We start from the raw sequence: 14,172 nt of genomic DNA on the forward strand, positions 1-14,172 counted from the left end.
AATTTTTAAGACAGCCACCGGCAAAACAGTCGCCTCACAGACCACCAGGATCACGAGCTACTGCACTAATCCGAGTCAGACTGCTGAAAGCGAAAAGCCAATTTCATCCGTGCCATATACTACAGACACAACATCATTAAAAAAAGTTTAAGCTTGAACTATAGTCTAAAGTTATTCTTAATACTTAAGTCCACATTTTCGCCTAAACCAGTTTAACAATTACATTTAGGCTATTAATTTATTATCATTATCAGCACTTAAATATCATTAAAATCACCAAAGTTCACCAAAAGAAGATGAAAGCATCCCCACAATTGGGACAAAATGACCTGTTGTACATTTAGAAAGTGCTCGGTTCAAAAGTCTGGGGGGGTCATAGCCGAAAGGAGCATGTTTTTGATCACAGCAGACTCGTATCCAATCACCTGAGCGTGAGCCGCGGACAGGTGGGCGTTTTCCCATCATGCACGGGGCCGTGGAGCCGCTGCCGTACCTTTGGTGAGATGCAGCACTGATCAAGTCGGCTGGTCTCGTTGGGGTCTCACGATCTTTCCGTGCCCCACGTGCCCGTGACACCAGAGCCTCTGGAGCAAGTCGGACAGAAATCTAACCGGCATGCACCGTGCGTCTGCAGTCTGGCTCATCTTGAACACACATAATGTGGGCTCTGCATGGGTTTTCTCACCTGGGTTATAAGTGGGTTTGTCCACAGTTTCCATGTGGGCCCCCTGTGTGTTGGCCCCATGCGGGCTGGACCTTTTCTACCCTAAACAGACTGATCTGGCTACAGTTATGGTCCCGGTATTTGGACGCAAGGTGACGCAAGGGGGCGCCCTTCCAACCTTCTCAGTGTACATGTGAATTGACTTTCTTCAGAGTTAGACTTAAGGTCAGACACCATGAGTGACAGTAACATGACACTAGAAGTCAAGAAGCTGCTGCTTTAGACAGGACTTCAGACATGTGCTGTGAGCCGCCTCGCTCATCTTAATCACACCTATTGTTTTGCTGGCTGAGAATTTAGACCTTTTTAGGCATTAACTAAAAAAGAAAAAGAAACACACATTCAAAAGCAGGTGAGGCTGGATCCAAAAGTGAAAATTCAAGACATTCGCTACAGCCATTTTGAGAGAGCAATTTTATACAAGGCAGTTATTCTAATTTACTGCATTTACAGACCAACAGAAGGTTTTGTCATCATTGTAGTGTGCTATAAACTGGTGCTATAATTGATTGATGTTAAATGATGAACTATCAATACTGAGACGGCCCAAGGCAGGTTTATGAGCCCTGAAAAAAACAAAAAAAAGTTGCAAATATTGGAGTTGAGTACGATAAGAACCGGCGAGTGTTGAAGTGTAACTCATGTTGTTGTGTCCATAGCTATGACCTGTCCAGCAGAACGTGGGATGTGGTTCCGGTGAGCAACGGCCCGCTGCACAGATATGGACACTCCCTGGCCCTACACCAGGTACAAGACTCATTGTGGAAGTGACTTTATTGTGGTTTATTGTAAGCAAAGGTCTAAATCATTATAATTATGGCACAGGTATGGTACAGTGCTGTGTAAGTAATGTCTTATGGATTCTCCTGCTCAGCCTGTAATAAACAGCCTGTAATGAACATCGATGTCCGCATGCCACAGCCGGACGAAGCAATTGTCTGCAAAATCCATAGAGAGGCAGTGGAGTCAGTGGAACAATATGGAACGACTTTGTACCAGCTTGTCAGGGTCACATCCAACACTCAGGAGACTCTAGAACAATGCCAGCAGACAGGGTTATGAGATCAATACCTGGAAAAAAAAAAAAGGCCCCAAAATCCACAACTTTCAATGTTTTGCACTAGTTCACGAGCCCATGTGCTCCTGGGTGGGAACCATGGAGATGGAATTAGCTGTTTACACTAAAAGCCCACAGATAAGCAATATTGAACACAAAGGCAGGTTCTATTTCTTTAAATATCGAAATGTTTGTGTCTCAATAATGTTTCTCTTTTTCTCAATGTTTTCTTTATTTTCTTTTAATTTCACATATTCACTGTCTCTACGAGCTTAATGTCTCTATAGAAGCCAGTGGCCCTGTGCCACAAAGCCACTAGGATGCACCAGTTTGGTAGAAGTTTCGGACGCGTGTTTCCTTCCTGAATGAGCCCAACAGTCAGAATATGTGCAGCAACATGTCCTTTATTTCCACATAACACGGTCAAAAGACTGTTTCTCCTCACAGGTGCAACACATCACAGCCTGATTACACACTTTAAATAGGCAGAGGTCACACCCTTAACCCAGTAGTGACACCTCTAGGCCAGGTGGTACATTTTGGCCACTACACACCGGCCCCTTAATTGTCTCTGCATGAGCCAGAACAATTACATGTATATTCACAGTGGCTAGAATGTACAGTGTATGTAAGGACATTAAAGTTTTTTTGCTTTTCTCTAAATGCTTTAGCTTACAATAAAACAAAATGACATATTTTACATGCACAAAACCTTCAATACATTTTTGTTTTACTTAATTTGCATTTCATAAATGAGTCAATTTGGAGTCACAAATAAGCATTATATTTAACGTCCTGAATTTATGACTTCCATCGTTTCCGTTTGTATGCCTTTGGTCGTTTAAGGTGGAAACGATCTTGAGCTTCTTTAGAAAGTCTTAAAAACCATGGGCAAATAGGCATTACAAGAATGCAAGATCCTCTCAACTCCAGATCCAAATCCAGCAAAACATCAACTGTAAACTCACATCTCTTCAGCATGCTCCCTCTATCCACATTCGAACCAACATCATGGAGGCCTGTCCTGCCCTGACCTTTCCTCAGAGGGCTTCGCAAACCCTTTCCCAATAGGGTTTCCACAGCACTTGGCCCTATACCTTTGCTGTAAGCCACATCAGAGGAATCCACAACTTTAGAGGGATTAGACTTGCCATTGGAGATTTGGAGATGGAGATGTAATCTTGTTCCTGAGATGGAGCAGGAACGTTGAAGAGCTGATCAAAAATGCCTGGAGTAGTGTCCTTGACAGAGGCTGGGAGGCCCTCATCCCAGCCTCTGTCAAGGCTGGGATGCCACCCCTGTATTGTCACTAGGGGTGGCAGGAGAGGTAGTCTCTGGGGGAGGTAGCAGTGGAACAACTTCGTGGCAATGTGGGGTTTCTGCTTTAGTATCTTTTAGTAGAATCTATTTAATTTCCTTTTCTTTTATGCTCACTTCCTTGGAGACAGTCTTATGTCGCCTGGTTGACTTCAGTGAAGCAAGTTTAATGTTAACATCAGCCATTTTGATTTCAAACTCAAGTTGTTCTCTTTTCCTCCTAAGAACTGCCATTTTCTCTTCAAGTTCATGCTTTTGCATTAATGCAGCTTTCCAAACCAAAAGTGCTGCTATTTCTGCTTTAACTTCCAAGCGAGCTGCATGAATAGATGAGCTCAGTCTTTTGTGTGAAGACATTGTTTTTAAGCACTAACTCATCTCATTCACATAAAGCTTATCCTGTAGAGTCCTTTTTCAAATAGTTGACCACAGTTGAATCATACTCATCTTAATGAGATGAGCATGTTCAATGATGTCCAAAGTTGGAGGAACTGTCCGTGCAAGACAAGCCTACCAAGCACTGGCCTTTTGCTGTTGCTCCTCTCTTCTTTATCCAGAGTCACCACACAGCCACCTGCCGCTTTTCCTTTAGCAACAGGAAGATCCACAGGAGACTCAACTTCTTCCCATCAAACAGAGAAGTCTTTTGGCTTATTTAGAAGCCAGTGGCCCTGTGCCACAAAGCCACTAGGATGCACCAGTTTGGTAGAAGTTTCGGACGCGTGTTTCCTTCCTGAATGAGCCCAACAATCAGAATATGTGCAGCAACATGTCCTTTATTTCCACATAACACGGTCAAAAGACTGTGGCTCAATCCGAAACCATCAAATTGTAGCCTCTAAGCACTAACACTAGCAACTAACTCCTTAACCTTTCATGGGGTCACCTGTTAGACCTCTATGCAGTTAGTGAACTAGACCTTCAGCAGCATTTGAACAATCCGTCCGTCCTTAAACAGGGGAAAGGGAAGTGACATCACCAACAGCTGCTTTTCTTCTTCTTTAAAGTTACTGGTGGAGTGCAGGCCAAACAAAAGTGCATGTCTCCCCCTACTGTATAGTGTCCAACAACAACATAGTGTCCAAACAAAGACATTTAAGGAGAAAAATAAATCCAAATGATCCATACATTTCAACAGCTGTTTCATAAAGCTACATTATGCAAATGATCCATGCGGCTTAAGTTTCTACTAAATGAAAACAAAAGCATTTAATCCGTTTCCTGAGTTTCCTCTTTAACACTGACATGCGACTGAGCTGTGGGGACGACAATGTGTATTTTGTCACTTTTATAAAGTTTGGCTTGTGCAGAATCTTACTTTTTAATTATTATTATTTTTATTATTAAATATGCTCCTGTCAATCAACAGTGGTTGTGCATGAATCACTCGAGGGTGGGGGCGAGGGGGGTGGGGGGATTTGGCGCAGTGGCTTGTGGGATGGCACATAGCTCCTAATCACTGGTTAGTTAGCATCAGAGGTCCTAACTATCATGGCCACTTTAGCATAGGGACCTATGCTAAAGTGGCCATGAGAGTTAGCATCAAGGCTCCTTTTCCTAACTACTTCCTAACTGTCTTACCAATTCGGAGGCAACTTGCCATGGCGGACGCTGACGCACATCCGGTTTAGCGTAAGAGCTCTTAGCAATCTGATGGTTTCGGAAGGAGCCTGTGGCTCAATCCGAAACCATCAAATTGTAGCCTCTAAGCACTAACACTAGCAACTAACTCCTTAACCTTTCATGGGGTCAACTGTTAGACCTCTATGCAGTTAGTGAACTAGACCTTCAGCAGCATTTGAACAATCCGTCCGTCCTTAAACAGGGGAAAGGGAAGTGACATCACCAACAGCTGCTTTTCTTCTTCTTTAAAGTTATTGGTGGAGTGCAGGCCAAACAAAAGTGCATGTCGCCCCCTAGTGTACAGTGTCCAACAACAACATAGTGTCCAAACAAAGACATTTAAGGAGAAAAATAAATCCAAATGATCCAAACATTTCCCTTTAGTGTTATTTTATTTCAACAGCTGTTTCATAAAGCTACAGCAGCAAATGATCCATGTGGCTTAAGTTTCTACTAAAGGAAAACAAAAGCATTTAATCCGTTTCCTGAGTTTCCTCTTTAACACTGACATGTGACTGAGCTGTGGGGACGACAACATGGATTTATCACTTTTATAAAGTTTGGCTTGTGCAGAATCTTAATTTTTAATTATTATTATTTTTATTATTAAATGTGCTCCTGTCAATCAACAGTGGTTGCGCATGAATCACTCGAGGGTGGGGGCGAGGGGGGTGGGGGGATGTGGCGCAGTGGCTTGTGGGATGGCACATAGCTCCTAATCACTGGTTAGTTAGCATCAGAGGTCCCTATGCTGAAGTGGCCATGATAGTTAGCATCAAGGCTCCTTTTCCTAACTACTTCCTAACTGACTTACCAATTCGGAGGCAACTTGCCATGGCGGACGCTGACGCACATCCGGTTTGGCGTAAGAGCTCTTAGCAATCTGCCCGTTTCGGAAGCAGCCCCCTTCTCCTCACAGGTGCAACACATCACAGCCTGATTACACCCTTTAAATAGGCAGAGGTCACACCCATAACCCAGTAGTGACACCTATAGGCCAGGTGGTACATTTTGGCCACTACAGTCTCTGTACATTGTCCCTTAAAGAGACTAGATGCAAGTTGGTCATTTTATACTCACTACTGCCACCTCAGGTCTTATGCGTAACTGCAGGTTCTATATTAAGCTCATGCTTGACGGCACTTCAGACCCGAATCAACACCTTTTGAAGAGACAATCCAGGAGGATTTTAGAGGCAGTTGTGGTGAACAGGTCTGAGCTCATTCTACACATTAGGACATGGCTGGAACATGTAGGGGGAGGAAAATACTTGGTTTTATTTTTATACTTAGTATTGTCCTTTTCAGTAAAGATAAAGTAAAGTAAATACATCCAATCCAAAAGCACAACCATTTGAGATCCAGTCCAATCAACGGAAAACCCACATGCCCAAATCAGCGGGTCCGAGAGCACTGGATCTGAGAATTTGTCATTTGAAGACTTTGGTTTTGATCAAGAAATAAGCTAAAAATTGCTGATTTTACACGAGAAACATAAAGATCCTCAAAAACTGAACTTAAATGCAGTACTTGAGCCAATTAAAATTTATAACACATGAAGAATGATGTATGACGAGTTCAAATGCGTCCTGTGCTGTAAATGTAAAGCTATTCAGATGTGCCAGTCCCAGTATAAACGTCATTGCCAATGGTGATGGAAAAATGACAACAACAAAAAACATTCTACTCACCACTGTTGCTTTCCTTCCTGACGCAGACAGACAGCTGTGTAGTGTGTTTCGTGAAAGGCGACACTTTAAAGGGAGAGCCAGTTTTCATTACTCTGTCACTGCTCCAGTCCTGTGAGAGTCCGGCTGCCAGTCCGCCGCTCACCTCTCGCCCCGCTCTGTGCTCTGGACGCACACAGAATGCTTTGATACAACACACGGAGACTGAGGCTGCAAGAGAGCACGTTTCTGATCTAGGCCATACTGCCTCATGAAATAAACAATAGTTATGGGAGAGTTTGGTCTGATGTTTACTCCGTTAATGTCAGAGTAAAACACAGACCAAACTCTCCCTTTACTAAGATGTTAAGGGAAAAAAACTAACTAAATCTCAACATTGACCACTGCAGGAAAAATCAATGTTTCACCAGCAGCCTCATTTTTGGGGCAGTGGTTCCCAAACTCCCAAATTTAAGGTGAAAAACATAAAAAATCAGTTTCATTATGTTAGTTTAGACACTGTATTTTGATATGTGGCTTAATTTCACTAAGATCTGCAGATTTCAATCAAAAATACATCACATTCAATGTCAGAAATGTTAACAATATTCTCTCTGTCTAAATCATCTTGTGACCCCCACTTCAGTGTCCTGTGACCGCCTTTTGGGAACCACTGCTTTAAAGCAGACAGTTGTGGGACTTTTGTGTGTGTAATGAACCGCAGACATAAGTTAAAGTTTGAGTAATGCGAGGCCTAGGGGAGGGGCCTGGGGAGAGATACATGTTTGCACAAGGGATTTAGGGACATTCGTCACCAAGAGAACAAAGCTCCTGTCCAGCTTGTCGGGGGCTTGGATGTTACGAGCAAACAAAGACACACATATTTATAAAGACACAGACAAAGTGTAAAGGTTAAAACCTTCAATGTATTATTCGTTTATTTCTTCCACTTGAATATATCATGATGATTTGTTTTTAGTTCTTACTTTAGAAACAAAAAGATGAACCCCTGACCACTCCGAGCCCCAATACAGTTGAGCTCATAAATGTACATACCCTGGCAACCTTTTGGATTGTTTTGGTTTGTGGATTTTACAAAGAATATAAATGATCCAATGGGCCAGATCTTCCGCCTGGTGCAGTCCGTGCACAACTCAAAACGCAATGTGGTACATGCGCGATCTTGCATGTGGTGCTGGGTTTGCTCTTGTGGCAGAGAGGGCGTTATTCAAAAAAAAAAAAAGAGGCCGACTGAGGTGTGTTTGTGACAAGCAGCTGCTCTTCACATGTTTTACCTCTTTACATCGCGCTGCCTTGTAATTCTTCCTTCAGAATCCATGTATCCTGTCAAATTGAAAACAAAAATGAAATTGCCTTGAAAAGTCTGCTTGAACGTACTTTGGTACAGCAGATCAACGCGCACACCCCATACACCAAAACAACAACAGTGTTTTTACAGTGTTGCTCCTCGTGTACAGCTCAATAGGGCACACATCAAGCGTTTTCCAAGACTCCAAAAATCCTGTAATAACTGTAGCGCAAATGTTCCAATAAGCTTGCAACTACTGCATACGTCTGCAACTCCTCTGCACCCTATATGATAGTTTATGATCAATTCAATCCTTTTCATTTGGTAAATTTGTGCGTTCAAAAGGTGTCCAACGCCGAGGCTGCTGCCTTTGTTTCCCTGCCCGCTCCTCTTGGATCTAGAGTGAGTGGCAGTACGCAGAGGAGGGACGGCGTTATTTCTTTCGTTATTTTTTGTGCGCTTCAATGTTTACCCCGCAACCCACTGCCTTGTCTGGGGAAAGCATGGGGAGGGGACGGCACCACAACGTCACAATGTGAGTCTGTCCCCCCCTGTCCTGCCCACTTTCTGCACCAGGTATGACACTGAAGATCACAAGGAGCACCACCTGTCTGCGCATTTGTCTGCTCTACAGCCTGCACTATGAACCACAAGATCCGGCCCAATAACTTTTGTTCACCTATGGTGGTCGTGTGAAGCCATTTATTGTCAAACAACTGTGTTTACTCTTTTCAAACAATATCCAATATTAACCGATGCCAATAGACTTTGTAAACAGTTGCTGCTATTAGTGAAAAAGTGAGTCAGATCAATGAGTCATTATATCTCATATTAAACTAATGGAAAAAAAACATTACACGAGGATCACTGGACATTTCTACTTATTATACTTGGACCTTATATTTGGTTACATCAACTCACTCATAATTTCTCTCCCAGCCTTGATTAGTTGACGTCAACATTAGCATGCTACTGCTAGCATTAGCATGTTGTTGCTAGTTGCGGCATTTTGCGCAGCGATCAAAAATAGATTTGTGGAGGTTAAAACTAACTCAGCGATTGAATTCTCCATATTCTGAAAATGAGGTGCAGCTTGTCCATATTGTCCATATCCACTTGGATCTAGTTGGTGAAAGTTGTGTTTTTAAAGCAGTGAAAGCCAAAACAGGTGTCAGTTCAGTATTGGATGTTTGTAGCCGATTCCCAACAGTGTATTTTTTTCCAGTATTGGCTCCCATATCCGATACCAGTGTTGAATCAGTGCATCCCTAGTCGAGACACACCTCCAAACTAAGCAAAAACCCAACTGCACACAAATGTGAGAGGAGCCAGAGCCAGAGGTGAGGAGCTGGGATATGAAAAAATGTACAAAACGAGAGTGCAACAAAAATATATTAAAAGAATTATGTGAAAAATGTACCATAGTACTTAACACATGTAACAGGCCTCAACACATGTTCAGATTGATACTCTGAGACTCTTTTGAACTTAATCCGTTTGAGTGTGCACTTTTTGTTTTTGAGAATGTGGTCAGAAAAGCGATGACCTTCAACTGCCGTTCATTCCAGCTGTGATCTCTCTATCAACAGACAGAAAAATCGACTCTGAAATACAAATGCTCAGTCGGCCAAAAGAAAATGCCTCACCCAGGGTCATGTGCACTCTTGAATTGTCTTTCCCGTGTTGCTCGCAGGACGATATCTACATGTTTGGGGGGAAGCTGGAGGTTGGTGCTGCTGACATTACAGATGAGTTGTGGCGCTTCAACATCCCCAGACGTGTGTGGACTCCGCTCAGGCCAGTCCCGGGGCCCCTCTGCCCCCTGGAGGGACACAGCGCCCATGTTGTCACTCGGGAGGATGGACAGCACGTGATGCTCGTGTTCTTCGGCTACTCCCCTGTCTACAGCTACCTCAGCGAAGTGCAGGAGTACCTCATCGGTGAGTGTGGGTGGGAAGAGGGCTTCTGCAGCTATTTGAGCGCCTCACATATACTGAGAGAAAAACACACAACTTAGAGTATTTACAAAACACCAATTGGTCATTCAATAAATAGGTTACTTTATTCAGAATGCAACAAAATTCAACACATTTGATGGTTCAATTATATTTCACACCCGAGCGTCCAAAGTGTCTGGAGGGACCGAGTGTGAGACGAGGCAGGGGAGTTTGTGACAAAGAGCCTCCTCCCGGCCCGACCAGAGCAGGTGGACGGGTTTCCACAAGAGTTCCGGGTGCTCTGCTGACAGTATTCAGTTCTTAGCAGAGGTAAATGCAAGTCTCGAGTCAAGTCCAAGTTGTGAAGGTCCAAATGTCAAGCAAGTCCAAGTCAATTGGTCATGGGGTCAAGTGAAGTCAAGTCGAGCTGAAGTCATAGCTTTTGTCAAGTCAAGTCAAGTCTTTCTTTAGCCGGCAAGTCACCTCAAGTCGCAAATGTCAGTGTTAAGCCTAATTCTTTTCAAAATGTGTTTAATCTACGATTTGGCGATTTTGAAAATGTAGGCTAAAGTCAAAGTCTAATTAATATTAAAATCACCACAAAATGGAATAAAAAAAACAATAATATATATATATGTATAGTCTTTTTGTTGACTTTAGGAATAACTAGGAGACCCCTGCGGGAGGAGCGAAGGGGCCGTTAAGGTTCATAAGGTAAAAGCAGTTCTGAAAGATAAGAAGGACCAAGACCATTAAGACATTTAAAAAACATTAAAAGAACTTTAAAATCGATCCTGAAACACACGGGGAGCCAATGCAGCGATTCTAAAACCGGTGTAATGTGGTCCCGCCTCCTGGTCCTGGTGAATTTTGTAAAAGTTGTAGACCTGAGATGCTCTTTTTGGGAAGACCACAAAGCAGGGCATTACAGTAGTCGATACGACTGGTGATAAAAGCATGCATTAGCATCTCCGTGTTGGCCCGAGAGAGAATGGGGCGGACTCTGGCTATGTTCTTTAGATGGTAAAAACTCTTTGTGATATTCTTAATGTGTGGAATAAAAGTCAGCTCAGAGTCAAAGATCACATCCAGGTTCTTCACCTGTGAGGAAGGATTAATAGACAGTGACTGTAGTTTGGGTAAAAGTCTCTCTCTCAGGGCCGATGATTAACATTTCAGTTTTGTCCTCGTTAAGCTGGAGAAAGTTTTCTGCCATCCAGGATTTGATATCTAAAATTGCAGTTAAACAGTGCATCTATTGGCCTGGTATCATCAGGAGACATGGAGATGTATAACTGTGCATCATCAGCATAACTGTGAAAATTGACCCCGTGTCTCCTGATGACATCACCAAGAGGGAGCATATACAGGTTAAAAAGCACTGGGCCTAACATAGAACCCTGGGGTACGCCACATGTGATTTCATGGTCACTTGAGGAGCAGGTATCCACACTTACCATGAATGTCCTGACTGTGAGGTAGGATGTAAACCATTTGTGGACAGCTCCAGAGAGGCCGATTTGTTTTAAACGAGTTAACGGCTCTGCATCATGCTATTTTAGCCGTTCCAAAGTAAAGTATAGGCATTTATACGATATATTGTACCTCTACCACTATGGAGCACTACTGTTTGTGAGAAATATAAGTATTTTCTGGGGGTATTTTGCAAACCCGGAAGACCAAACGCTTCGATTCAGTTAACTCCGCCCCCTCTCTCCGAGCGGATCTGCCCATGCATTATTAGCAGTAAAATAAATATAAACATCACAGCAATAAGTGAAGTTACTTCACAATATAGTTAAAAGGAGTTGACATCTGCAACACAGCTTCATAAATGGATAACACACAAGCTAACACACATGCTAACACGTGTTTTGACTCACCAACGCTCTGTCCTGGCCTCTTCATCACATTAGGGACTCGCTCTGGTTATAAGTTATAACCAGGGACAGGCCATACGTGATGACCAGGTCCAGACTGTGTCCTTTCTCGTGAGTTGGCTGCGTGACTTGCTGTGTAAAGTCCATAAAACATTCAGAAACTCGGTTGAAATGGGGTCTAAGAGGTTGTCTATGTGTAGTTTAAAATCACTGGTTAGAATTATCATATTAAAAGAGCTATGTAAAATTGATAGAAACTCTGAGAATTCATTAATTAAGAGGGGACATCTTTTGGGCGGTCTATACACTGCGTTCCAAATTATTAAGCGAATGACATTTTTCTATGATTTTCTAAACTGTCAACTCAAATGAGAGTCAGCATAATTTTCAAGTCTTTAACTGGTAAAGGATCATTTAAATGTGGTGGAAAAAATGTCCTAGTGATAACAGTATTTTTTTGATAGCAGCTTCAAAATTCTTAAATCCATTAAACTTGTGCGTTTTTGTAGAGTTTCTGCTTGGATTTCTTTGCAGGATGTTAGAATAGCCTCCCAGAGCTGCCGTTTGAATGAAAACTGCCTCCCACCCTCATAGAAGTTTTTTTTTGTTGAGGCTCCAAAGGTTCTCAATAGGGTTGAAGTCAGGGGAGGAGGGGGTCCACATCATGAGTTTCTCTACTTTTATGCCCATGGCAGCCAGTGATGCAGAGGTATTCTTTACAGCAGGACATGGTGCGTTGTCCTGTATGAAGAGGATTTTGTTAGGGAAAGCACGGCTCTTCATTTTGTAGCATAGAAGACAGTGGTCAGTCAGAAACTCCACATATTTTTCAAAGGTAATTTTCACACCTTCAGGGAGCCTAAAAGAGCCTAAATGGGCCAACCAGCTCTCTCCCTTATGATTTTGGTCCAAAACATGACTCTGCCACCTCCTTGTTGACGTCGCAGCCTTGTTGGGATAGTGTGGCCATTCACCAACTATCCACTACTCCGTTGATCTGACCATCCAGGGCTACACGGCACTCATCAGTGAACAAGACTGTTTGAAAATGAGTCCTCATGTATTTCTGAGCCCGTTGCAGCCGTTTCTGTTCATCAGCTTCAATTAACCGTTTAGGGGAGGCCCGGATTGAAGGTTTATGCACAACTGCAGCCTCTGGAGGGTCCTACACCTTGATGTTTGGGAGACTCCAGAGGCACCAGCAGCTTCAAATACCTGTATGCTGCTTTGTAGCATCTGTTCTCTTAATCTGATGTGTTTTTTTCTGGCAGAAACCGTCCATATTGTGCCTTTATCTGTACAAACTGGAGTGTGCTCTGAATCATCCACAAATCTCTTATCAGTATGATGATTATGCTTAATCTTTCATGAAATATCGAAGGTTTTCATACCTAGAACAAGGCATTCAACTATTTCACGCTTTTCATCAGCAGAAAGACCCTTTTTCTTTACCATATTGCTTGAAAATGATGATCTGCATAATAAAGTGGAACACCCTTTTTCAGCAGTTTTTCTCTTAAAACTAATCATCCCAGGTCTCTGAGATTAATGTCAGTGATTCATAGAGCCCCAAGACACGATACCATCCATGAGTTTCATTATTATTGTTTTTTTTTACCTTTTTGACACAAACATCCAATTTGCATAATAATTTGGAACGCAGTGTAGATAGTGATGCATAAAATCGGGGGTTACTAAAAATAATTGCGTGGTGCTCGAAACTCGAGTATTTATCAAATAAAATAGGTTTGGTGGCAAGAGTGTTTATGCATAGAGGCAGTACCACCACCCCTTTTTCCATTTCTGGTTGAGAAGGCACTGCTAAAGGTGGGGAGGCCCCTGTATACTCAGATTCGCCCCTGCTCATAGTAGATTCCGCACTGCCTTCAGTCCTGCTGTCACTGGGCTCTGTGTGGATGCGGAAAATAACCTCTAAATGCTGTAACTTTCATGAGAACGCCTTAAAAAACTGAAAGCCCCTAAGATATCTGTCATTAATCCAGCTCTTACGCATAGTCGTTCTGGAGGCTCCTGTCTGCGCCGTAACTTCAGTAATTGTTTCAAACAATTCCTGTCCTTAATAAATGTCTATGAATCGTCACCTCTTCACTCACTGTAGAAAACTTTTAATGCATCCAAAGAAACACACATTTCCTTCTGCCCTTTCGCGCTGTATTGATTAGACGCTCCGTCAGGAAGCGTCGACGCAATGAATCCTGTTCTATCAACAGTTTCACTGAAATAAATAATAACTATAAAGTCATAGAAAGTCATTGAGAGTCATTGGCCTCAAGTTAAGTCTCAAGTCACAAACCGCAAGTCCCAAGTCAAGTCTTTTTGGAGCTTTGGTCAAGTAAGTCTCAAGTCCCGAAAATTGCGACTCGAGTCTGAAGTCTGACCCTGGCCAAGTCCATATCTCGGGATAATGTGCGATGCCGAATGGGCATGACTCCAGTCCCAGTTAGTTTGATAATGTATGTTCCTGTTAAATTCCATTGATGATGCAGTAGAGTTAAAGTCGTCCAGTCGGAATGGCATCAATGTCCCGGCGAGACATGTTCGAATGGGGAGCGGTGGCACATCTCAGTCAACACATCACTCCTGTCTCATTTTGCTGAATTGTCTGTGACATGTATTTGTTTGGGTGGAGATGCTGTTC

The 14,172-nt window shown here is 42.8% G+C and overlaps 1 protein-coding gene across 1 annotated transcript in view; it reads left to right on the forward strand.

The window, feature by feature from the left end:
* Window positions 1-14,172, forward strand: part of atrnl1a (attractin-like 1a) — a gene marked incomplete at both ends in the record, with an annotated part of 698,456 nt that overhangs the window by 31,282 nt on the left and 653,002 nt on the right. The window contains 2 exons of the mRNA XM_079559364.1: window positions 1,384-1,471; window positions 9,390-9,636. Of these exons, the coding sequence (XP_079415490.1) occupies window positions 1,384-1,471; window positions 9,390-9,636 (335 nt within the window). The remainder of the gene's footprint in view (window positions 1-1,383; window positions 1,472-9,389; window positions 9,637-14,172) is intronic.

Source organism: Gobius niger (genome assembly GCF_951799975.1).
Source record: "Gobius niger genome assembly, chromosome: 7".
In the NCBI taxonomy this organism is placed as follows: Eukaryota; Metazoa; Chordata; class Actinopteri; order Gobiiformes; family Gobiidae; genus Gobius; species Gobius niger.